General features: G+C 35.1%; 1 protein-coding gene across 1 annotated transcript in view; it reads right to left on the reverse strand.

Moving 5' to 3' along the window:
• The window catches only part of LOC150078774 (lipid scramblase CLPTM1L), a 103956-nt gene that overhangs the window by 38158 nt on the left and 38132 nt on the right, over positions 1 to 27666 (reverse strand). The window contains exons 8-13 of the mRNA XM_090382561.1: positions 22086 to 22180; positions 14929 to 15117; positions 12106 to 12171; positions 11940 to 11990; positions 7518 to 7600; positions 2519 to 2553 (exon numbers count right to left, since the gene is read on the reverse strand). Of these exons, the coding sequence (XP_090238687.1) occupies positions 2519 to 2553; positions 7518 to 7600; positions 11940 to 11990; positions 12106 to 12171; positions 14929 to 15117; positions 22086 to 22180 (519 nt within the window). The remainder of the gene's footprint in view (positions 1 to 2518; positions 2554 to 7517; positions 7601 to 11939; positions 11991 to 12105; positions 12172 to 14928; positions 15118 to 22085; positions 22181 to 27666) is intronic.

Consider the following 27666-nt stretch of genomic DNA (forward strand, 5'->3'; position numbering starts at 1 on the left):
GTTCCCCTCTAAGCCCCAAATAATATGTAGGAATATACAAATATTATTTTTCTCTCTCTCTCTAATATTTCTTTTGTTTTTTTGAATCTATCTTTTTATCAAGTCATTGAGAATTTAAAAAAAGTACGAGCTAGATTTAACTCATCACTGATATAGTGACTAATGGTTATAACAAGGAAATTTTGTCGGTCTCTTGATGCTTGTTATAACCAAGTTCGACTGTATTTAATAAATAATACTGTATGTATATTACATCATGGATGTAGTATATATATATATTGCCACTGCAATGGCACTAGCCTATAAAATTCTGTATATAATGATTAATATACTATATACCTCATATAATATACAGTCGGACCTCTCTTTAATGAACTTCCATATAACGAATTTTTCTATGTAGTGAACTTTTTTTGATTTCTCCCTGGTCAATTGAAAATAGTTTCTGTATAACGAAGAAAATGTCCATAAAATGTCCATTTCGAGAGGCCTGGGTACACACTGTTCGCACCTCTGGCCTTTAGGCAATAAAGTTGATGCTGCAGAAAGTGCGAATTAAGAGCTAAAACATTCTATAATTTATTGGTTCCCGTAAAACCCTGCAGGAGGATTTTCCTCCTGCAGGGTTTTCCGGCCAATCACGGTGCGGGATATGGAAAGTTTTGGGAGAGTACTTTGCCCAGCAGTGGGTCAGCAATGGTTAAAAAGAAGAAGTAAGACCTATACACCACAGTACCGAGAAGCTGCGCTGGTCAATTATGTGTCCACAGCCATTGGCAAAGATTAAGGTATATTCCTGATGCAGACATTGGCTCTGGTCAACCTGCTTTCTCTGTAAAAATAAATAAATAAATAAAAAAATTGCTTTAAAATTTGATATTCCTGCCAGTAGTGTGTTAACCATTCTGAAAAACCATGTTTTGATTTTCAAAGTATTTGAGGAAACGGAACTTAGTCAGAAGCGTGAAAAATTATGCCTTTCTGAAGATGTAGATGAAGCAGTTTTTTATATTCGAGACCAAAAGGTGCCGATATCAGGGCCATTAATAAAAGAAAAGGATATGGAGTATGCATCTTTTCTGGGGCATAAAACATTCCAAGCCAGTTCTGGTTTGCTGGACAAATTTAAAGAGCACCATGGCTTACTCGAAAAAGTTATTTCTAATGAAAGTCGAGTTGCAATCGACCCACTGGAAAGAAACAGTTTTGAAAAATAATTATGGAGGACTACGAGCTAAAAAAGACATATTCAACGTTGATGAAACATCCATTTTTTAAATGTTTGCTGAACAAGACACTGACTTTTAAAGGTTATAAATGTTTAGGTGGTAAAAGTAGTAAGGAGAGAATTACTCTTGGTTGGTGCAAATATGGCTGGTAATGAAAAACTGAAGCTTTTGGTAATAGGCAAAAGTAAACCATCCCAATGTTTCAAAGGAGTAAAGCTGCTAGAGTTGGACTACAAATACAACAAAAAAGCTTGGATTACAAGTGAAATTTTTGAACAGTGGATTTTAAAATTCCACAGAAAGATGACGAAAGAAAACAGAAAAATCGCATTGATTGTCGACAACTGCCCTGCCCACCTTCACTCGGTAATTTTGAAACTTACAAGTGTGACGCTTGTTTTCTTCCATCCGAATACCTCATCTAAACTGCAGCCAATGGGCCAAGAGTTTGAAATGCACTACCAAAGGCGCATACTGAAAAAAATTCTACTGAGAATAGAAACCAACCAACCTATAGATTTGCAGATGTGCATATCAGAGTTGGTGAAATTGTGGAGTAAAGATGTGAAGCAAACAAGGATTAAGAATTGTTTTGCAAAAGCATGTTTTGCTAAAACGCTAATTAAGAGCAATGAGAGGGATGAACTACTACAAGACATTGAGCAATCTTGGGAAAAATTCCAAGGGAGGTTTGATCAGTGAAGAAATTGTACTTGACAAATTTTTAGGAGTTGATAATGATGTCATAGTAGCTGAATATCTGAGTGACTCCAACATTTTGGAGAGCATTCAAAGAATTAGTGACAATATCGACGATGAGTTGGATGAAACTAAGGGCAATATTAAACCTTCCAAACAAGAAATGTTGGCAGTATTTGAAACTTTACATCGAGGCCTTCAGTGGGAAGAAAATGTAACATAATACGTATATATTTTGAGTATTTAAACAAAATGCGAACATTTTTATGAACAGCGTACAGTAGAATGCAGTATACAACAAAAAATAATACCTTGGAAATAACATAATTCCAAAACAATAAGTAATGTAGTGTCCTACTAATGTTTAGTCTAGCATCAATATATTGTCTTGGAATAGTTTTGTTAATTCGGTGTATTTCATTAGTAAAAAAACTAGTTGCCACAACTACTGAATCAGAACAAACTGATTTACGCAGATCACATATTTTGTTAAAATGCACATATATATGAAATCATTAAAATAATGAATAAATAAATTTTGTACTATTTTTAATTTTTATATTCCTAATATTTTAAACTGAATTTCTTACCATTCACCAGACTCTGTATACACCAAGAATACCAACTGTAAAACAGGTATAAGAATAATATAATAATATAATTTGCACAAAAATTATATAGTAATAATATAATTTGTAAAAAAATTATATATTGATATAATTTATCCAAAAGTTATATAATAATACAATTTGTAAAAACTATATATATATTATGAAATATTTATATTACAGAAATTCTATAATTCGTTATTAATAAACTTCAGGAAAATAACTGAGGAAGCAGAATAATTAGACAACTTCAACACTCCACACCTGAATAAACAGATTACTATTTAGGTGTCAGACATGTCTCAATAAAGACTGGAGGAGGCTGCTGAGTGACAAATACTCTTGAAGGGAAAAAAATAATAATATGCTCTTCACAAAATAACATGAACACATGGACAGAAAATTTTACTTTTGTCCAAAACTTTTGTATCTTAACCCTTCAGTAATTACATGGATGCTATTAATCATCCATGGAATTTTAAACTAGTGCCAATAAATCGTAATTGCACTTGCAGCTGTGCAGCTCTCAGTATCTTAAGCTAATTTATTGCTTCTGTGTGAATCAAAGTCAGCTGGTGGTTAGTTTTCTAAGTAATGTGCAGGCGCCTCCGTAGCCAGGCGGGCAGGAGCAGCAGTGCATAGCACACGCTTCTTGATTAGAATGGGGTTCGAGCCCATGACCACCAACTACGGAGGATGCGGAAAGGTCAGAGAATAACCACCGCATATCCCCGAAGCAATATGGCCTTAGTTGCTAATGCTCCTAAAAACCAAATAACAACAACAAGTAATTTGCACACAAATTGGCCTTGGAGACAATAGTTATCCATGTGACTAATCACATTACAATTCTACTCTGCATTTCACATTGCTATATTCCAATTCACTGATGATTCCCACAGTTATTTTATTCTGTCCTTGTTACAATTTCAGTTTTTGCTTAGATTTTACAGTGCAGTGACCTCGTTTGCTTAAATGAGTGCACAGATGAACTGAACTAATCTAGCTTAAGCTATATTTACTGTAATAAAATATTATTTCTTAATATAAATATTTCTTCAAAATATATAGCACTTGTATCATGGAAATTAATATCATTACTCCATGCTTAATGCATATGACATAATATTAAATATTCTATTAGGACTGAACATCAAATTATTCAATGATGAACCTTCTATAAATAATAATCTATTGATTGATAGAATAATCATAATCTATACAAATAATCAATATTTCTAAGATCAGTGATAAAATATTTGATTCAATGCTCAATACAAATATTCTATCAATGTTGAACATTAGATGATTATTTATGGTAATCCTTTTCTTCCAAAAAACAGTTTGTCTCTGAACAGATCAATAAGAACACCTATTACAAAACAACAAAGAGAATAAAAAATCCACAAGCTTAAAAATAAATTTTAACTGGAAGACAATAGTCAACCAAATGACAAAAAGTGTCACAAAAGGTCAAGCGACTACTGAAGGATTAAGAGTAAAAATATTAATACACTAAAGAAAGGAATAAAAAAAATATACTACATGTTTCGAATTAATTTCTCAACTCAAAAGACATGCATCACAAATACACCATTACTTTGGATATAATTTACAAACAGAACCAGTATATACAACAGTGTCTACTTTATTAGATACACCTATCTAATATTGTGCAGAACCTCCACCTTCTGCCTGATGCGTATTAGCAATTCTTCTTCAAACAGATTCCACAAACTTCTAGTAGCATTCTGGTTATATATAATGGTCAGTGTTCAAAGGATGACACCTTGCAATTCTAAACTGCAGTTCCTCTAATATGGATGACCCCCACTACAGATTATTCTGGGTGGTTTTTTATTATCCCACACACTACAGAACCAAGGTCCAGTGATTGCAGTGGCCACTGAGAGGGGTGACACACCAGTTACGTTCCTATAAACAGTGGCAGGAGGGATGGGGACCATGATGGGATACACCTGGTCTAAAGCAATGTTTAAATGTGTTCTAGCATTCAGGCATTAGCCAATGAGAAATAAAGAACAATGGATCACCATCAACACATGCTCCCGACCATCATACATAGTGTGCACAATTAACATGGTGCGGTTGGAAACAGATAAATCAGATAAATTTTTTAGTCTGCCAGTGTCCAGTTCTAATGCATCATAGCTGATTGTGTCATTTCTTCCTGCAGTGTGCAGAAATAATAGTGCATAGCAAGGTTCATCTACTGTTGAAGCACAGAAAAATGCTGTTGTTGTTGTTTGGTTTTTAGGAGCATTAGCAACTAAGGCCATATTGCTCCGGGATATGCGGTGGTCATTCCCTGACCTTTCCACATCCTCCGTATTTGGTGGTGACAGGCTCGAACCCCGGTCTAATCAAGAAGCGTGTGCTATGCACTGTTGCTCCTTCCCACCTGGCTACGGAGGCGCCCACAGAAAAATGCAATGTGCAAATATGCTTGGGCACCGGGAGTCGAGGATGGTACAGGCCAATGTGCCTGAACATGTTTTAGGCCCTGTTCAATCTTATGCTCTCCTCAGATGGCAACTACTCATTTGGCTGCAGTTTATGTTGCACTGATTGTTTTTAGCACTAGCATAGTAGCAGCAAATGATGCAAGAAGGCAAACTTGTAGAGCATCAGCTAAAACGGGATGGGGACACAACATTTCCTATTTCACCTATTTATTCCCTCCAATAGTTTCTCTAGTTCTTCCTTGAATTTATTTTAGCTATCAACTTATACAACAACAGATGGAAGTTTCTTCCAACATTTAAGGCAAACTTCTTCACATCTATTCTGCAACCATCTCCAATTAACATTGGAGATGGTTGCAGAATAGATATGCAGGGCATAAATTCAAATATCTCAATTTGAATTTATGCTCCCTTCATGTGTGTGTAGTCTGATGCTGAGGAAGAATCCCATTAGCGTTGAGCTTGCTCAATCCATTCATTTGCAAAACTAAAGCCTTTCTTGGTAAGATCACATCTTTGTTCCCTCATCAATCTCATTGCACTTCTCTATATTCGTTCCAGAAGCCCTAAATCCTTCCTAAAATTAGGCTTCCAGACTGTATGCAGTACTCAAGATGTGGTCTGACTATTGCCTTATACAATGGGATAATCACCTCGTTATACCTGCTAGCAAGATTCCTTTATATCTGACAAAACCTCATGAGCTGTCCTGACAGCTTGTCTGCATAGCTCAAAGGTCTTCATATTCAACTGCACAATTACCTCCAGGTCTTTTTCATTTTCTACTACCATGAGTGTAGTACCGCACAGTTGGTAAGTTACTCTGGGGTTACTGCTACCCATGTGCTGTACTATGCATTTATCAATATCAAATTTCAATTGCTATTTCTCAGCCCATCTGCTTAACTTTCCTAGATCCTGTTGCAGTAGCATATTGTCATTACTGTCATTAGCCACCCTGACAACCTTTGTATCATCTGCAAACTTGGACATTAAGCCTTCATCAATATCATTAAGAAATACAGAATACAACAATGGACCCAACACTGAACCCTGGGGGCTCAACTAATAACATTAGTCCACAAAAAGCAGTGTCCATTGATTACTACTCTGTCTTTTCCCACTCAACCATCCCTTTATCCATAGTAGCAACTTGCCCTTAATGCCATACTGCTCCAATTTGTACAGCAGTCTTAGGCACAGTGGTATCAAAAACTTCCTGAAATCCAAGTATATGATATCAAACTTATTTTTTGCATCCAGTTCCTTTGCGACATCATAGTATCCAATCGAATTGGTTAGACAAGATTTCCCCTTAACAAATCCATGCTGTGTCTGAAGTAGAACTGCAGCCTTGTCTAGATGATCCTGAATTACTTCTTTTACCAGTAACTCCATTATTTTCCCCAGAACAGAAGTTAAACTAAAAGGTTTGTAATTACTCGTGTCACCCTTTGATCCCCTCCTTTGCAAATTGAGGATACATTTGCACATCTCCAGTCTCTCTTGAATCCAAAGATGCTCTCATAATTATGGCTACAGGTTTTCTTACTTCCTTCGCTGTCCCTTAACATAATTGTATAGATCCATTTGCCCCAAATGCCTTTCTTAAGTTTATCTTCAACAATTTCTCTTCAACTTTCCTCTCGGTTATTACAAAATCATTTAACTCCCTGTTATAGTGTGATAAACTTATGGCCTCCGCTTCCCTAAAGAATTCCTCGTGAATGTAGACAAAAATACTTATTCAGTTTGTCAGCAACCTGAGCAGAATCATCAACAGTCGAACCATTGATATCAAGTGGACCAATTTTTTCATCCCCTTCCTTCTCATTCCATCTATTTTCCCTTTTTTGGCCTTTTTTTTTATTGAAAACCCTAAGCGTGAAAGGTATTAGAACCTACTTAGTGCCACACATGGGTTGAAAAGCCAGAAAATACCTGTTAATATTAGAGCTGAATTATGCAGATTGTAATTTTCAGGAAATAACATGTGAAGCAAGATTGTTCCAGAAAACAGAAGTTGAAGGGATAAATGAGGAAGAAGAAAAGTTAGTTTGAGTTTTAAGTTTGGATAGTAAAATGATGATGTAAAAGGCCTGTCTGCCACTACTTATACAATGTTATTACTGTTATCCTTGTACACCTCATTATTTTGACCATGACAAAATATTAGCACTTTCACATTAAAAGATAATAGGTCACATCATTTGCACAATCTGTCATCTACAATGTCTTCTGCACCTGTTGTGGATGCTCCCTTTTACCTGGGATATACAGCCAAAGTCATGTGTAAATATCACATATATGTATATATCAGCTATTTGCAGGTGACCTTGTGATATACCAAATAAAACGTGCACTGAGTACATGAGATTTCTGTATTACTTGATTGCATTTATTCATTCTGTAATTTGTTTTTTAGTTATTTTGTAAGAAATTATTTTCAGAAATTGAGATATGTAAATTTTTTCACTGCAAAAGAAAGTGCATACCTTTTGTGTTGAACATACATAAGGGAATAAATAGCTCCTCCAAAGCATAGTGGATATAAAACATAGGAAAGATATTTCATACTCTAAAAGGAAAATTAAAAAAAAAAATTAATTTCAAATTAATTTCTGCATTAACATATCATTATTTGCAATAAGAATGGAAAATTAAAGTTCTAGATTCAGTGTATCTATAATTAAATAAATCCAAAAATATTGGTTTAATTCTTTTATACTCAGAACTGAGTAAAGTATAATCAAGTATTTAAAAAAATAATTCTGAAAACAATTCTAAACAATTTACTTTAAGGTTTTTTAAAAAGAAAACTTAAAACTTCACTATATTGTAATAATTTTTGTAATTTTAGTTTAATTTATAAGAGCATTTTTAAAGGTAATTCATCAGTGCTTATTTTGATATTTCCATTATTTAAATCTTTACTTAAATGTAATTATGGCTTCAATTGAAAAATGTATGTATAACATGTCACAGGGTGTCATGACTGGCAGGAAATTTGTCACTGACAATTCACCTGTGAGTTACAGACTTTTTCTTTCTGTTACATATATGCAGAATTTTTTCTAGATATAGGAAGTGAGACGACCTTAAATTACAACTCAGTACACCTATCGGTGTACTGAGTTGTAATTTAAGGATAAGTTCTTTACATTATCATTAATTTAATGATAAGTTCTTTACATTATCTGATGGATTAGGGTCGTTATGGGAACCAGTGTGTAAATAGACATTGTCTGTTTGTTTGTTCACCCGGAAGTCATTAATATGTGGTAGATTTCTATTGGGAAAGGAGTGGGAATTTTTATCTGCATTTTTGGTGTTTCGGTATGCAATCTGATTCTCAAAACAACTGTGTGACGAATAATGACCTCTGATATGAGGAAAACCCCTAAGGGCTTGTAATTTTAGGTTATGTCTATTCTCTAATGTGGTGGATTGGGTGTCAATTTTTAATTGAATGGCTTGCTTTAGATTAACCAAAGCAAGCTATTGAAAAAAAACTAAATTTCAGCTATAGAAACCCACTAATAAGGCGATGCTTTTTAATTTCCACAGTTATCATCCTCAACCATACAAAAAATCGGTCATGCTGAATCAATTTCTTAACGCCTTTAAATATTCTTCCACCCAAATTTCTCTAACGACAGAATTAAACAAATTAACTAGAACATTCTCAAATAGATTTTTTTTTTTTTTTTATGAAAACCCCAAACACGAGAGGTATTAGAACCTATAGTACTTAGTACCGTGCTTGTGTTGGGAGTTGAGAAGACAAAATGAGATATTTGTTGATATTGGACTTGAACTTCTGTAGATTGTAATTTTCAGGAAATACATATGAAGGAAGGTTGTTCTAGAAAACAGCAGTTGAATGAATAAATGAGGAAGATGAAAAGTTGGTTCTGTGAGTTTGAAGTTGGACAGTAAATGGATGTTGGCTGGTGGCGGTACGTGTTTGGACTGTTTTGAAAGAGAGAGAGAGCAGGAATTATAGAAGCCAATTCAGAAGAACAGTGCCCATGGAAATATCTGTAGACGAGGCATGCAGCAGAAACAGTACATCTATGAGACAGCAAGTGGAGAGACTCTTAGAGATGAATCATTAATTAACCTAACTGCCCTCTTCTAAAGGGAATCAAGAAGCCTGAGAGAGGTTTGGGGGCACCACCCCAGATGTGGGAACAATATTCCATGGCTGGGCGGATTTGCGATTTATACAGAGTGAGCAGCTGTTTGGAACAAAAGTAACACCAAGAGCGAAAGAGAAAACCAAGTTTTTTAGATGCAGAGGAAGCAATATTTGTAATGTGCTTGTGCCAAGAGAGATTAGAAGTCAGGGTAGTCCCCAAAAGAGATATATCATTTTGCCTAATAATCGGAGTGTCATTAAAGATAAGCATAGGAGCAGAAGAATCCTTTTTGCGAGATATAAGACAAGACTGAGTTTTAGAAGGGTTGAAATCAACTAAGTTGTCTTTGCCCCACTGGAGAATTACCCGAAGACTGGCATTTAAGGAATTGGTAGCAGATTTTCGAGAAGTTGAAGCTGATTGAGCAGGAAAAGGTTTCTCAAAATGGAAAGTGGAATGCAATGTGCTATCATCGGCAAAACTATGGATAGGATTTCCAGTCAATGGAAGAAGGTCATTAATGTACAAGAGGAAAAGAGTGGGGGAAAGAATTGAACCTTGGGGGACACCGGCATTAGTGGAGAAGTTAGAAGACAGAGAGCCATCTACCATCACCCTCAGTGAGCGAACAGAGAGAAAACTGGATAACCAATTACTAAAAACAGTTGGAAAACCATAAGATGGAAGCTTGTTTAGAAGACCTTTAGGCCAAACACGATCGAAAGCCTTTGAGATGTCAAGAGGAACTACATGTGTTTCACCGAACCTTTCCATTGAATTAGTCCATAAATGGAGAATATCACCAGTGGATCGACACTGTTAGAATCCATACAGGCGATCATTGATCAGATGGAAGGTTTCTAGGTAGTTTAAGAGTTGGCGGTTAATTGATTTCTCCATTACTTTAGAAAGAGTAGAAGTAATTGCAATGGGACGATAATTGGATGGGAGGGATTTGTCACCCTTTTTAGGAACTGGCTGGATATGAGCAAATTTCCAAGCAGAAGGAAAAACACCTTTGGAATAAGAAAGTGAAAAAAGGTGGCAAAGAATAGGGGTAAGTTCAGGAGCACAGGTTTTGAGAACAAGTGGAGAAATACCATTGGGACCTGGAGCTTTCTTAACATCAAGATTCGTCAAAATCCTTCTGACATCCTTTTGACGGAAGACCACAGGAGGCATTGAATGGAGCGTGTTGGGAATGGTGGGAGGTGTTTTACCAAGATCATTAATACATGAGTTGAAAGAAAAATGGGATGCTAGCAGGTCAGCTTTATCCTTGGCTGAAGTGACAACAGAACCATCTGGTTTGGACAGAGGTGGGAGCAGAGATGGGCAAAAGTTGTGGCCAATAGCTTTGGCAAGAGACCAGAATGCTCAGCTACCTAGGGCAAGAAGCAAGTTTTCTACTCTTAGCCTGTTCAAACTCTAGTTTGGACTGATTAATAACTGCTTTACAATTGTTGCGAGCTTTGGTGTAGGCAAAGCATACACCTATATAAACTTTGTTTATATAGGTTAGAAGGTGTTACCTGCTAACCTATATAAACAAAGTTAAAACAATAGCCCATGAAAAAATAAATAACAACAACCTCGCAACAAACATTAAACAAAAATCCAACAAGACCAAAATACATTTCATCACCATTCCATATGTCGAGTACTGGTACAATAAACTTAACCAAATATGCAAGGGAACCGACATGAAAATCATAGCAAAACCCATGAACAAATTATACGCATTCTTCAGAAATTGACCTTCAAACAGCACATTTCAATCACAGCATGACCTGGTATACAGCATCCCATGCAAAAATTGTGACACTGTTTATGAAGGATCTACCATGGGAGTGGCACAGCTTCGAGCAAAACAACACAAAGCTTCTCTGCGGGCGGGTTGTTCAAATGCATCAGAACTTTCGTTCCACACAATAAATGACCGACATTCATTTGGCTTTAATGAAACAAAAATTATAAATATTCAACACAACTACCACAAACTACTTATTGCGGAAGCCTTAGAGATGAAACTACATGAAACTTCAATCAATATCAATAGACCATTCCTATTGTCCGACGATTGATCACTTATACGCATGCGGGAAGAACAAACACTACAACATAAGAGAAAAGTTTCGGATTAATTGTGAGTTGCTCTATTCCTGTGAACATGATGCTCCGAAAAGTTCTAGTCCGACTTAAGGAATGTAGAGAATAATCCCCCCATATCCATTAAACTTTTTAGACCCCTAAATTTAATTCTAATGTCAAGCTACAGGACCGAAGAAAATAATCAGTCCATATTTATTAAGCGGTTTAGACCTTCTAAAAATTTAATTTTATGTCAATCCACGTAATGGTTTCCTTGCTGCCAGAGGTATGGTGTTTGAAGACAGAAGTCTTGAGCGCTCAATGTTGAGACCGAGGGGTCTGAACACTACGGTTCTGAAAGTGGGGAAGATGTCCCACATGTTTTGTAAAATTGATATCACCTTCCCAAAGAATTATTAGCGCGTTGGACTAGGAGAGTGCATTGGAAAAGAAGCTTCCTATATCTAAAATAAAGGTAATCCCTGTTGTTTCATGATATAATAGAATATAGGAATTATCGAGCACTTAATAGATCTCTATTATCAAATCTATAAAGATTAATATAAGTTATATTAAATGCTTCCTATTCTTATTTAATCCAGTTACCACTTTATGAGAGTTTAGCTATTTACAGAACACTTAGTATTATTTGCAATACTTTAAACATGAAATAAAAATACTTACTTGAGAATCATATTGATCAGTTTCTTTTTCTTCTTCACTAACAGTTCCAAACTGTATTTAAGAAAAGAATAAAATAAACAAAAAGAAAATTACATTTATTACTAGATGAAAATAAACAAAATTTTGAAAGTTCAATATTAAAAAGAAATGTTTCCTTCAAAATTACCTCTATTCTTGGCCTCCACCGGTCCAATTTAATGTCTAATTTCAATGCTTTTGATACTTTCCATAGCTAGAATAATAATAAATCAGTTAGAATATTTTTTTATTATTTTCAGGTTTTCAAACTTAAAAAAAGAAACAGTTTGAAATATTAAATTTAATGGAAGATTGAACAGAAAACTTCACAAAATGTACAAAGTAAGGCAAAATATAGATAAAAGAGTACAGTTTGTAAATACTAACCCTTTCTTGTGAATTTCTGGTGTATTGGCTTGAACAGTGAGTTTTTTGAACATATGGGTACAGCGGGGGCTCACCGCTGTCCTGAGAGCAGAGAGCTCTGTGGAGTGTCTTAAAAAGTAGGATCATTAAGATTCATAGCAAAGCTTATTATTAAAGTAGGATAAAAAAGTTTCAGGAAAGAATTTTTGTTAATTCAGTCTCCAGTTGTTTAAATAAATATAACATTTACAGATGATAACATATTAAATTTGTCAAAATAATGACCATGGCTATTCACATTTTTTTTCAAAATTATAGAATTTCACAAAATCTTCTTGACTGTGTTTATTGTAGTTGCCATAACTTCTGCTCCCCTTTAATTGAGCTCTGTAGTTTGGGGGAGAAAAAACAAATAATAATAAAAAAAAAAAAAAAAAAAAAAAATAGTGGTGTAAGGTCTGGTGAATAAAGAGGATGTTGTCATAAGAGAGTTATACAATATTTGGAAAGATTAAAAATTACATAAGAGTTACCTCAAGCATCCATAGAATCACTTCTTTTCCAAACTCTCAACTCCGAACTTTTACGCACGTTTAAAATTATAAACTTTCTTTAAAATACAAATAAAAAATTAAAAATTAAATGCATTCAATTCTCTAAGCCCATGACTAACCAGACACCTCCCAGGATCACAGCTGAAGGCCCCAACCCAACCCCAGACCTATCCAATACACCATGTAAACTCGAAAAATTGAAGACATTATGTCAAAATTTTAAATTTTGACATAAAAATTTAATGGGGTGGGGGGTTAATTCACAGTATCCTACCTGTGATCATGACAGCGAGTCGAAAAGTTTTGTCCCTTAAGGAAGGAAAGTAGTTTTTACATTCATCATCGTATTTTAGTAGATCAGTCATAAATTTTAACAGCGTTTACTTTTAAGAAATTTAAAATTTTGACATAATGTCTTCAATTTCTCGAGGTTATGTGGTGTATTTGGATAGGTCTGGGATCAGGTCAAGGCCTACATCTGTGATCCTGGGGATATCTGGTTAGTCATGGGCTTAGAGAATTAAATGCATTTAATTTTTAATTTTAATGAAATTATTCAGTTAATCATTTTAAACTGTGCGTAAAAGTTCGGAGTAGAGAGTTTGGGAAAGAAGCAATCCTATGGACGAAAGATTGAGGTAACTCTTACAAAATTTTTAATCTGAATTTAAACACAGGATATAGTGAGCCCGAGTTGCTCTTGGTTTTATAGTAAAGTTTTTGGAAAGATAATCAGAAACTACTGTTGCTGACAGGCAAGAACATTATCATGAAGTAATTTCCCACAGATCAAGTCCCTTCTTGTGATTATATTTTTCAAGTGCTTACTGATTTCTAAGCATGTGTTCTTATAAATGGTATGACCTAGTATAAACTCATAACGAATTATGCTTTTATGGTCAAAAAATAATTCAAGCATAACTTCACTTTTATGCCTGTAAATTCAAACTTTTTTCTTCCTGGGAGACAAGGAGGGCTTCCCTTCACAGAATTTATATTTTGTCCACAAATTTTAAACTCTTATCACTATTATTTTTAGAAATCCTGATCATATCACAAATTTACTGTTCTTTTTGAAAGACAAACTTTTGTTCCATGTGATCTGATGCTGAAAACAAGAAGCTGCATAATCTCTTCACATTTAAAATATCAAATATAATGGTTGCACTACTCTATTTGCAATTAAGAGGCTATGTCTTCAATTTTCATTTGATGATTAGCATGAATAATGCTTCTAACATGGGAGTCAAGCTAATAATTTTTTGAAAATGATTTCTTATTTTCTTATATAAAATTTATTAAAAATTTGATATTATGCTAGTAAAATGCATATAAAAACACAGAAGAGTATGCAATATTTCAAAACATTCTGCAAATTTTCATCTGGAAAAAGCTCTAGAAAAAAAAACATGTACTACATAAAGAATGAAGCAGTACCACTAAGTTTTATTTACAGCTTTTGCCGCACACAGTTCTACAGAATAGCATTTTGAAATATCACATAAGTACATGACACTTCAAAATGCTAGTTGGGTTTTACGGTGTGTCAGCATCTTACTGGCTTATGTATTCACAAGTTAATTTGCATATTATGCAAATTGACTTCTGAACATATGACATATGGGCTGAAAAGTCCACACAACTCACTGGGGGTGGTCACCTCCTCTCCCCACCTCGGAGATTGCCTAATAAAACCCTGACTGAAGAGACACATAAGGATTCCTCACATTAAGATAGGTCACTATTCTTACTTATGCAGCATTAAATTTTTAAGGCAAAATAGAGTAAAGTGTTATAATTTCTAATATGGCAACTTAAGTAATGAGGAATCTGTATCATTATTTCAAATGTGCCATATTCATATAAGTTGATTTGAATTCTCACAGTGCTTATCTGTTCAATTTCATTAGAAAAGCAAATCATGTTCTGTTAAATGAAATTTGAGATTTTTTAAACTCCTCACTGCAATTCTTAGGAAGCTCTATCTAGCACCAATAACTAAACATACTAAAACCCTTAAAACACTAAATATTTAAATTCAAGTACATTACCTCAATAACAGCAGCAATTCCTGATGGAATAAGCACAAGCAAACTAGTCTCTTGATCCAACAAATAGAGAAATACAATTGCTTGACTCACACAACGCCAAACTATGCCACGAAATGAGAGTCCTATCATAGTTTTTCTGCGTCTCCAGAAACTGATATCATTTTTAAAAGCAAGAACATCAAAGAGCAGCTGAAAAAAATAAAGAGAAAAGTAAAGAACTGCAAACAAATTTTATTTTAAAATATCTGGTTTTAAATCATGAACATATTAACAGAAATGTCATATAATCAACAATTTTTCTATTCTTCTATACATTAAAATGCACAAAAAGGATAAATTTTAGACAAAGCTTCTATATGTTTAGATTAAAATAAATTGAATGTTATAAGTTTAATATCTATTATAATTTTAATGTTATATAAATTATACTAATTTTTAATGTTATAGCAAAACAATATTTATTATAAATTGACTTTCAATTAACATTCTGAAGACAGAATATTAATCAGAAAAAGAGGTAAATTTAATATCAAATATCCTTTTCTAAATTGGTTTGAATAATTTCTAAATACGTTTAAAGTTAAAAAGATCCCTTGGTAAAATGTTTCATTTAGTAAAAATCAGATCCAACATTTTGAATCTAAACGAAGCCCTTGATGTAAATTTAATCAAAATAACTATTAGCACTGCATTCCCTGGAATCAAAGTATCTCTCACCTCCCAGTTGCTGATTTTTGGATTTAAAAATATCTGGGGAGGATACATAGTCTCCACATCAGAGACTGGCAACCTTTTCCTTGCAAGTGCCATTTTTGTTCATTACAACTATAAAAATCTTCATACATGCCACTAATTATCTTTTTGGACTTGATAAAATCTACTACTTAAAAGACAAATGACATTTATACCTACCAGCATCAGTTTGACTCTGGTGAGTACACTTGCATTTGATGTTTAACACATTCTGACAAACTTGTTTAGCATGGGACAGGTGAAGAAGCAAGCATTGGGATAATGAATAATGGTAAGATCATACCACCGCTGTGCCACAGAAAATCTCACATGGCACTGGATGGTACATGTAGATAGGGTTACTGATGTCTAAGCCACATTCTCCTGGATTGGCAAATTGCATGGCTTCCTAGTAGACAGAAGGAATCAGTTTTGTTAAGATAGGACACATTTGAACAAAGCTGGTGCAAAGGTCTTTGCCAATATCATTATGAAGACCTTAATGGTTCAGGGAAACTGCTAGTTAGAGAGGGACATGGTTTTTTTGAAGAGAAAATCATTTTAACTAATCTGATTTTGACAGGTTAGTTAAACATGAGCTGGATGTAGGAAATAATTTAAACTTTTTTTAGCCAGTGAGCTGGATGTAGGAAATAATTTAAACTTCTTTTTTAGCCAGTGTGATGTTAACTATTGGAACAAGTTGAAGCCTGATAGCTTGGGTTAATTAAAAAAAAAAAATAGCTAGATATGAGAAGGAAATACAAGAAATTTATTTTTATTACAGTAGAACATCAATTAACTGAACTAATTGGAACCAAGGTGGTTCGGTTAATCAAATAGTTCAGATAATCAAACATACATGAGATACCCAGTTTATACGAAATAAAGTGTAATTAGGCCTACAATTAAATTATTGTATGCACAGTTATTACTACTGTATTTTGAAAAATGAAGTATTATAAAAAGTAATTGATTTAGGAAATGATTTTTAAATAATAACCAAAACATTTTGAAGAAACAATATATATTATATTTATTTTGAACTAACCTAATTGTTTTTCATGGTTTCAACTATAGATCACACTTTTTTTTTTCATAAACAGAAATAAAAAAAACTCAAGTAATTGCACACAAGAGTATAATGACTCTTGGGAAGGTTTATTTTTTAAAATATGTAATACTGAATTTTTATTTGAACCATGTGAGATTGTCTTTTTTTCATGATGAGGTCTCATCCTCTCTAAAGCAGTGTCTCTGTAGAACTGCATTCAGACTGTTGCTCACACCATGCCATTGCAGTTTCTAGCACAGTGAAGGCCTCCATGTGAGTGGGCCTATTTCCTCTTTGTCATCAAAATCACCTTGGTTATCACGCACGTTCTTCATCCCGGACTAATGCAACAATTTCTTCTTTGGTTAAAATACGATAACCAGGATCATCAGCATCGTTGTTTAACCATGCTTCTGCGTCATCTTGCTCACACTTGGAAAACCCGGGAATCCCTTGAAATAAAGTTACAATCTCACCTACGTCTTCATTCAAATCCTACACATGTGTGACCATCTATTTGGCTGCATAGCCGACCGGGCTAGCCGAGTGGGTAAAGTACCTGCCCGGCAACCCAAAGGTCGCGGGTTCGATTCCCGCCTCGGGCTTGGATCAAAGTACTGCAAAAACCTTGGGAGGTGCAATATGGCCACAGAAGCCGATGCGCCAACAACTACCAAATCAAAAAAAAAAAAAAAAAAAAATTTGGCTGCACCCCAAAGTTCATGATATTCCTTTTTCAGATAGGCAACAGTACAACAGACAATGATGCACAAGATCAAGGGAGACTCCTGGGTCCACACAGTAGCTAAAGCCAACATTTGATTTTTAACTCCTATAATGACAAATTAAGACTATTTCTACGCTATACTGCATATATATATATATATATATATATATCTTCGAATAAATAATCGGAAACAAATTCGTTAAGCAGCAGGAACAATATTTCAGCATAACAACCAGTGCACTAAAAGTAGATACTGTAATTTTATTTTGGGGCAGTGGTGGTTTGGATAATCAACGTTCAACTGTATTTATTTATTTTTTATTTTTTTTTTTTTCTGGTGCAGCAAAGCCTGTGGCTTCCTTGCTAGTACTAATATTAATGGATGCGAGAGATCAGGAGTGGAAACCATCAAATTTGAAGGAAAGAGATCTCCTTTCCTTTCTATTTTTAGATTTGAAGGTGAATTCCAGAGTGAATTCAAATCTTGATCAAAACCTGGCAGGTTTTCTATAGTTAAACAAAAATTGGGACTTATATTTGAATTTTATATTGTTGTTGTTAGGTTTTAGGAGCATTGGCAACTAAGGCCATGTTGCTGAATTTTATGTAATATCTAATTTTTAAAACAATATTTAAAATAATTAAATGCACAAGGCATAATACATTAAGAGTTTAATATCTATATAATATCGGTGTGTAGATACACCATAGACAACTCTTAAAAAACTACAAAGTAGTTGTTGTGGGCATCATTTATGAGAAAGAGCAAATGATGCCCACAACAACTACTTTTTAGTTTTTTAAGAGTTGTCTATGGTGTATCTACACACCGATATTATATAGATATTAAACTCTTAATGTATTATGCCTTGTGCATTTAATTATTTTAAATACAGTAAACCCCCGCTATTCGCGGTATCTGTATTCGCGGTTTCGCGTATTCGCGGTCGCTGATTTAAACCTAAAAAAATGTGAATTTTAAAGCGCCGGAACATTTTCCGCCATGAAAAAAACATGGGTGTGGCTAAAATCATTTTGCCCAGTCCACAGAGTAGTACAGTCAGTCGTCTTATAACACGTGTTTACACTACACTAATTCAATCTTACACAATTTAGGGGAACGATATTGTATATAACACGAACTGAATTCGCATATGCACGATTCGCCTTTGTGTTTACAAGAAATGGCAGTCGAACGCGGAATCACCCCAACTGAACGCAACACGATAGAAATGAAGAGAAGATTCTGAAAATGTATTTATTTTTTTATAGCAGTGAAGGGGAAACACATTTCACCATAATAACTTAAAAACCAACACAATTACAGCTATCGGTATTATCGCAAATGCAATTAGATAGAGTTCACTACCAGTTTATAACAGATTCCACTAGCAGGAACGCAACTGGAAATTGTTTTTATTGTTTTATGGTAGTAACCCCCAGAAATGTAAAATGTGAGCTAGTGAGGTGTTAATAGAGTTGTCTCTGCCTTTATGGTGTTGTTTATTCGTTTTGCTACACGCTCACAGCTTTATGTGTATCAAGTGTGCCTCCTCATTTTGTAATTGTGCTTTATTCTCTAAAAATGAGTAAAAATAACTTAAAAGGTGTAAAAAGGAAGTGTCCTGCGCTTCAATGGGTGGGGGGTGACAAAATCGCGAGCGCGGATGTTTCAAGCTAATCCTTGTTCAGTGTGTGTAATGCGCTTGTCATAGAAGGTTTCATCTCTTGCTTTTAATTGATACGTTTACAAAAGTGAAAAATCTACCATTTTGCAGTGTGTTGATGTAAACAGACTTTTTCGAGCGTGTTAAAAGAAAGTGATTTTATTGTGGACAAGTTCTTTTCTAATCCTACAAAAATATGGCCGCGAATAAAAAGGGAACTGTGAAAAGATCAAAGAAGGTGATGACATTAGCGAGTAAAATTGAATTGTTAGACAAAATTTCTAATGGTGAAAGTGTCTCCTCAGTGGCAAAACATTATAAAATCAATGAGTCAACGGTACGATCAATCAAGAAATCGGAAGAAAAAATCCGCCGTAGTGTCCGTGAAAACGCGCTAATTGCATCAAAAATTTGCTCTATAACTCGTGATGTGAAATTAGAAAAAATGGAAAAGGCTTTAAATCTGTGGATAGAAGACCAAACTCAAACTTATCATTCGTGAAAAGGCAAAACACCTTTATCAACACTACACTTTAGTGAAACTGGTGATAGCACTGGCGGGATAAGTTTTTTAGCCAGCAAAGTCTGGTTTAAAAGATTTAAAAATCGATATGGTTATTTTTCGCCCAGCAACCCATGTTCTTGATATGTTTTTGAAAGGTTTCTTTAAAATGTCTAATAAATATGTACAGTATTACATTTAATAAATTGTTTCTTATTTTCATTTCGATGCCTTATGCTTTTTTTTTTTTTTTTTTATGTACTTACTCTCTACGTTTGTCTATGTACATAGTCATATTATGTAGGTAAATACACATAATACGTACAGACAAAATTTTAGACTAATTTTTGTTATATATTTCATACTTTGGAACGGAACCCTTTAATTACCATGGGCGCCATAACTCAGTATTCGCGTTTTCAGTATTCGCGGAATTTCTCAGGAACGTAACCCCCGCGAATAGCGGGGGTTTACTGTATTGTCTTATACACCTTTTGGCATCTCTCATATTGTGTGATTATCTTCACAACTGGGTCGTCATGACTGCAATACTAGGATACCTGCCCACCCACTGATGACAGGCCAATAGCCTTGAAACATGTCTGGGTGGTGGTACTCACTGAGAATAAGTAACAATAGTCTTCTCTATTAGTGAAGCGTTACTTATTTGAGGTAGTGCAATATCATGGCAACTCATCATGACGGCAGAGCACAATATGAGAAAGAGCAAATGATGCCCACAACAACTACTTTGTAGTTTTTTAAGAGTTGTCTATGGTGTATCTACACACCGATATTATATAGTCATATCTAATAAACTAATAATTTTCTCTGAAGCATGGTGTTTCAGCATTTTTATTTTTATTTCAGCATTTTTATACACTCTACACTAACCATAAAAATACTGTGCTTTAATCATGTCACACTGAATATTCAAATGACTCTCAAGAAACCATGAAACCTGTTAATGGCAAGTAATACCATTTATAACGGCCTCCGTAGCCGAGTGGACAGGAGCGGGAGTGCAGTAGCACACACTCTTTGAGTAGACCTGGGTTCAAGCCCCTGACTACTGAATACGGTCGATCTGCCAACCCGCACTGGACCAGCGTGGCAGATTATGGTCCATTTCCCTCAGCATGAATTGTTGAGGAGGCTTCCATCCTGCAGTGGGTTGATAATGGCTGCACCTTACTTACCTTACTTAATACCATTTATAAATAATCAAACAATTTAAATATATTCTTGAATTAAATATTCATAAGCATAAACCAAAGTATTGTTGTAATGCTTAGAGTAATTGGAGATATTCCCAATTTCCAGAGGCAACAGAATACCTTTTCCTGTTCTTTTTACATGACAAAAAGTTTTCTTTATATACACCTGTTAATTTTGTGCTGCATTAGCATTAATAGAGGCATATGATACTAGAAAGCAAACTTATACAGCATCAGCCAAGCAAAAATGTCCCATTTCACCCATCCATTCATTCCAAAAGTTTGTTCAGTTCTTCCTTGAATTTATTTAAACTATCAACTTCCAAGACAGATGGAAGTTTGTTCCAGCAATCAGCACTTGCTGACTAAGGGCAAATTTAAACACATCTATTCTACAACTGTCTTTCCTCAAACCATTCTAGCCTTATACACCTCAATCAGATCACCTCGCAGGTGCCTAGTCTCCAGATGCCGCAATTTGCAGAACTTAAGCCTTCCTTGGTAAGGCAACCCTTTGTTCCCATCACAAATCTCATTTCCTTTCTCTGTACTTGTTCCAGAAGCTCTATATTCTTCCTAAAATGAGGCCTCCAGACCTATATGCAGTACTCAAGGTGTAGCCACCATTGCCTTATACAAAGGAATAATCACCTCCTTATCCCTGTTAGCAAAATTCCTGTATAGCATTGACAAGACCCAATGATCTGCTCTTACAGCCTGTCTGCACTGCTCAGAAAATTACATATCTAACTGCACAATAACTGTACTGACTGCAATTCCATAATTAATAGGCATATTTCGGTATAGATCCCTACTTTAAATTTAATGTCATATATTTGTGCATAAAGATGTGCAAATATTTATTTATTCCTGTAAAATAGTGAAGCCACTTTGTTAAATAATAAAAGTTAACACAGAGATAATAAAAATATTACTGTTGAATATATGAACAATATAAAATTTACTTATTTAATAACATTAAAACTTGAATCAATTAATCAATACCATTTTATTGCTAAGACTCCTAGAAGTATAGTATAGAGACTCACACACAGTAAAAAACTAACAGATTAAATTCTTTGCTTTTAAATTCTCAATTTATTTATTGTTTTTTTATTTATTGTTAACACCGTATGTGTATCACATACGGTGTTACAATCTGGAATAGTATATCACTTTTCTCCTTTAAAAAAAACAAAAAAACATTACTATCATGGAATTTTATAAATATAAACTGCTGATTCAGAAACAAACTTACATGGAAAGCAGAAACAAAGAAAGTCAACAAGAGTAAGTAGATGCTGGTATCAAAGAAAATTCCTTTTACTTCATCAGTATCCTTTTCAGTGAAACCTAAAATTTAATAATATTAATTCAATTTAAATCTTCACAAATGGCAGAAATATAAAAAAATATATCCAAAATTAGCAAGCAATATGTGATACACATTACGGTGTTGACAGATAAATCAAAAAAAAGATGATAAACAAAAAGTTTATGAAGGTGAAGAATTGCTGATATACCTTCTAATTTTCGGAAACATTAATTTCAGTACTTGTTGGAACCTGTGAAACTATAGTGGAGTTACCAATAATAACCTTGACATCCACTAATACACTAGAATTCAGTTATAATGAGATAGAACATTATCTATTGAGAAAGAAGGAAAAGAAAGATGAGAGATATAGACAGATGGGAAGATTAAAAAGAGAAATCTATAAAACTCCAAACATAAAAAACAAAGACCAAGATAATGAATAATTTAATATCAAAACTGGTCAACAAATTGGATAAGCACTGAATCCATTTTCAATCATAATGTTTTATGGGTGGGGCATAAAAAACATTGTTTTTGATATATATTTTTTACATTGCAGTGCAATGATCTTAAGGAATATTTTGGAAAGCACCAATGAAAGGACACACTTGCTGAGACCACCTTGCTGCTTCTGCTACCAAGTGCATTTTATGAGTGTGAAAATGTGTAAAATAAAATAGATTACACAAAAATGAAAAACTACTAACAGAAGATAATATCGACTTGTTAAGACATGTATTGTCATTTTCTCAGGAAATTCTGATTAGTGCAAAAGCCATAAATAATATATAAAGCCTTAATAAAACCGATAAAATTAAATTCCGGACAACACAAATTCCCAAAGTTATATAAAGCAAGAGTTTGTTCATCAGGGACCAGTTCTACCAGGAGACTTCAGTAAATGAGGAAAAAAAAAATTACAGCATTTCAATAACCTCTGAACTCAGCAGTAAGGGAATGGCACTAGAGTCGTGGAAGAGAACAGTCGTTGGATTTTTGGCTGCTGTAAAGGGATAAGTATTTTTAAATTTTTACCGTATTCTTCATTAATTAACATAGTACATTGTGTTTTCCACAGATATTAAATAGATTTAGTAGCGTTCGTTAGCTTCTTATTTTGAATTTAACCAGCGATTTTTGGAAGTTACGACTCCAGGTGTTGGCACCAATATTGTTGAACTAGCCGCCATATTGTAGTCAATAAGAAATAGCTTAACATACATATATCTTGAACTGATAGTGTAAGGTATAAAGGAAAACTAGATAGCGTAATACGAAGCACTGTATTAGGAATCTGTCAGCTTATTATAGTATTATCAATTAATCAAAAAGAATATTAAGCTTATTAAAATTCATTGTTAATTAAATTGTATTTAAATGGAAATCATGACCCAGACTAGAGCTGCGAAGCAAAGATCACAGACTAGCGAGAGTGCTGTGACTCGCGGGAGAAACGAAGGGGGCAATTTTCCAACGCATCAGTCTCAAAAAATGTGCAAAATGTGAAATGTTTGCCGACCTTTCTAAAACAGGACATGATCTAGCCAAGGAGGATGCCTTTGTGTGTGCTAGGTGTCTAGAGTGTCGAGAAATTAGGCATTCAACTCAGCATTCTGATAGGCGTCTATGAGAGCTTGAAGTGTAGGCTAAATGCCCTCGAAGAAATTAATAAGAAGAGCCCATCAAGCTCTCAGCTGCCCAGCTCAATGACAGAGCTCACTCCTGTGCATCAGGCAAAACAGAGGCAATCTCCAAGGCAGAATGCGCTGGTCCCAAAGGAACTAGTTATTGTTGGTGACTATTGTCAGGGAGACAGGGAATATACTATGCAAGAAGGATAGGTGGAACAGGACCAGGGTATGTCTGCCAGGGGCAAAAGTTGATGATGTTGTAAAGCAGATATCATCTTTTTTTAAGGGCATAAAAGGCGATGTTGTTGTACATGTTGAAACCAATGACATTAAGAATAAGAGATCTGCAGATTTACTCAACAAGTACAGGTCAATGTTGAAAAAAAATCATGAGTTAGGGTTGAATGTGAAAGTGTCTGCAATTCTGCCCAGACATGATAGGAGGGAGTATATGATAAGAGCTTTGTCAATCAATTTGGCCCTGGAGAGATTGTGCAAGGCTCAAGGGATAGAATTTTTTTCAGTCTGGTCTGTGCTTGTTGACAGGAGAGACTGCTTCTACAGGGATGGGGTACACTTAAATAGAAAGGGTGAAAGAATATTTGCTGATGCTATCGAGGCAATGTTAGGTGGGTCGGAAAACTGGTAGCTTGGGGGGATACACAGACTAAAAGGTTAACAGTGGCTGCAGGCAGAGGGAAAAGTGATTCTTGCACTGCTTCTATTAGACTGAGCAGCAGCCTGGAAAGCAAGGTAATGGAGATTTCCAGGACTGCTGGGAGTCATAGAGGAACAAGTAAATACATGGGCGTGTTAGGGTAACTAAGAGTAGGAACAGGTGCATGTATACTTGCATGTACACCAATGCTAGGAGTATAGTTAATAAATTTCATGAGCTTGAAGTGCTAGTCAAGACATCAAAGGCAGATATTGTTGGGATATCAGAGATGTAGTGTCACACAGATATAAACAGTGCAGAATTGGAATTTGGGGAGTACAATATGTACAGGAAGGGAGGAGGAGTTATGCTGTTAGTTAAGAAACCCACAAAATCTAAGAAAGAAAATGCATCCAATTGATGTTGGTGGACAATGCAGTGTTGAGTCTGTTTGGTGTGAAATAAGCACTGGCAAAGGGAAAATGAGAGTAGGTGGTGTTATAGGCCTAATGAATCTGATAAGTATAAAGAGCAATTGTGCAGAGAAATAGAGTGGGCCAGTAAATCAGAATGTCTTATAATGGGGGATTTTAACTTTCTAGATATTGACTGAAACTTGTGGGTTGGTCACTCCCACACTAGCAAGACTTTTGTGGATTTATTGGATGACTGTTTTCTACAGCAACTTGTTCGAGAGGCAACCAGAGGGAGTAATACTCTTGATCTGATTATCAGCAGTGATTATTCATGCATTAAGAATCTGCAGATAAAGGAACCACTGGGTGATAGTGATCACAATGTTCTGATGTGGGAATTATTTAAAGATGTAACTACCATCAAGGCTAAAGGGAAGGGTTTTTGCTTTCATAAAGGTGACTACAGTGGTCTCAGATAGTTTTTAAATTCTGTACAGTGGGATCAACTGATGATGATACCAATGAAATGTTGAATTCTAAATGGGAAGCCTTCAGGGGCTTAATTTTGGAGGCTACTAGTCTTTTCATTCCAACTAAGAAATACTGTTCAAGGTTTAGGCCTAAATAAATGTCAGATGGATTAATGAGGCTCATGGCAGAGAAGAAGAATGTATGGGATGCATATAAAGTATCAGGTGACAGAGAAGCCTATGGCAGGTATAAACTAGTCTGTAATCAAGTCAAAAAGGAGGTTCGGCAGGCAAAGGCAGTTTATGAGAAATCTTTGGCAAAGGATGCAAAGAAAAACAGCAAAGAGTTCTTTACTTATGTAAACTCTAGAAGGAAAGGGATGAATCAGATTGGACTACAGTAATACCTCGAAGTTACGCGATAGGTGGGACCGACGAAAATCGCGTAAGTCGGGGTACAACTTTGCATATAAATACATATAAATTTTGCTTAATTGGGACCAAGGACTAACAAAAACACTACTTTAGAAGAAAAATATTAATAAAATTGCAGTTCTTTATACATATTAATAAAAATATGTATTAAAAAAAACAAATGACTTACGTAAAAAAGTTATTTCGATGTCGATGGCTTCATAAAATCTAACAAATTCGTCTGACGACACAGCGCGTTCTTTTTTTCACGCAGAATTTCTTTGTAGCAAGCTAATAATTTTTTTTATTCCTTGCTTTGTAGCTATAACGCGTTCTTCGTTGGAGTCTATGTTTTCTAAAATTTTTAAGCCCTTTACAATTGAGCCCTTTTCAATTTTCAGCCTGTCAAGTTTGCAATTGTCAGGTGCTTTTCGCCGTTGCTTCATTTAGGCCATCAAAGCGTTTCACAATTTCATATTTTTTCTCTATCGACAGAGGTGGACTGGCCATAAGCCTTACCGGGGAAACCCCGATGGGCCAGTGTGATTTTGGTCATAAACCATAGTATGAGGCCACTATAAATTTTCTCGGGTAAGAATTTTTGACCCAGTCCGCCTCTGTTTATCGATAATTGCTTTTCTTTTTCTCTCTGAATCTGCAGTGTCTTCACCAGGACGCTTCCTTTTCACACCTTTTAATTAAGTATTTTACTCATTTTTAGGGAATAAAGCACAATTACAAAACGAGGAGGCACGCTTGATACGCATAAACAAAGCTGCGCGCATGTAGCAACTGAATAACAACACCATAAAGGCAGAGATACACTATTAACACCTCACATTTCTAGGGGTTACTACCATAAAACAATAAAAATCCAGTTGCGTTTCTGATAGTGAAATCTGTTATAAACTGGTAGTAAACTCGATCTAATTGCATTTGCGATTATACCGATAGCTGGAATTGTGTTGGTTTTTACGTTATTATGGTGAAATGTGTTTCCCCTTCACTGATATAAAAAACATAAAAGCAACAAAGTTGAATTTTGTTCATCTTTCGCTCTCATTCTCCGCCGTCGCACCGTATATCGATAACATATGAAAAACGACCTTGAAGATAGTGGGCGGCAGCGTTGCCAAACGAAAAAAATCAAGAACCGCGTAACTCCGAGTTCGCGTAAGTCGGGGTAGCGTAAGTCGGGGTATTACTGTACTTAACATAGATGGGTTGACTATTGATGATCATGCTTAGGTAGCTGATAAACTGAATGAGTATTTTGCATCTACATTCACACATGAGGAGTCATTCAATAAGGAGAGTGCCAGAAGTTTATCAAATGCTAACAGGGAGCTAAGTGATTTTGTAATAACTGAGAGCAAAGTGGAGGAGAAATTGTTGAAGTTAAACATAAGGAAGGCACCTGGGGTGGATGGGATCTATCCAGTTATATTAAAGGAGGCAGAAAAGGAAGTAAGCAAACCCTTAGCCATAATTATGAGAGCTTTCTTGGACTCAGGGGAGGTCCCCATGGACTGGAGGTGTGCAAATGTATCACCAATTCACAAAGGGGGTTCAAAAGGTGGCACAAGTAACTACAGACCTGTTAGTTTAACTTGTGTTCCAGGGAAAATAATGGAATCACTGGTTAAAGAAGCATTGCAGGATCATCTAGACAAGACTGCAGTAATAGGTAAGACACAGCATGGGTTTGTTAAAGGGAGGTTTTGTCTGATCAATCTGATTGGATATTATGATGTGGTCACAAAGGAACTGAATGCCAAAAATAATTTTGATATCATATACTTGGATTTCAGGAAAGCTTTTGATACTGCTGCACATGGAAGACTGCTGTACAAACTGGAGAGGTATGGCATTAAGGGTAAGTTGCTACAATGGATAAAGGGATGGTTGAGTGGGAGACAACAGAGAGTGGTA

Source organism: Mastigoproctus giganteus, chromosome 10, assembly GCF_048544385.1.
Source record: "Mastigoproctus giganteus isolate SK-2022 chromosome 10, ASM4854438v1, whole genome shotgun sequence".
NCBI lineage: Eukaryota > Metazoa > Arthropoda > Arachnida > Uropygi > Thelyphonidae > Mastigoproctus > Mastigoproctus giganteus.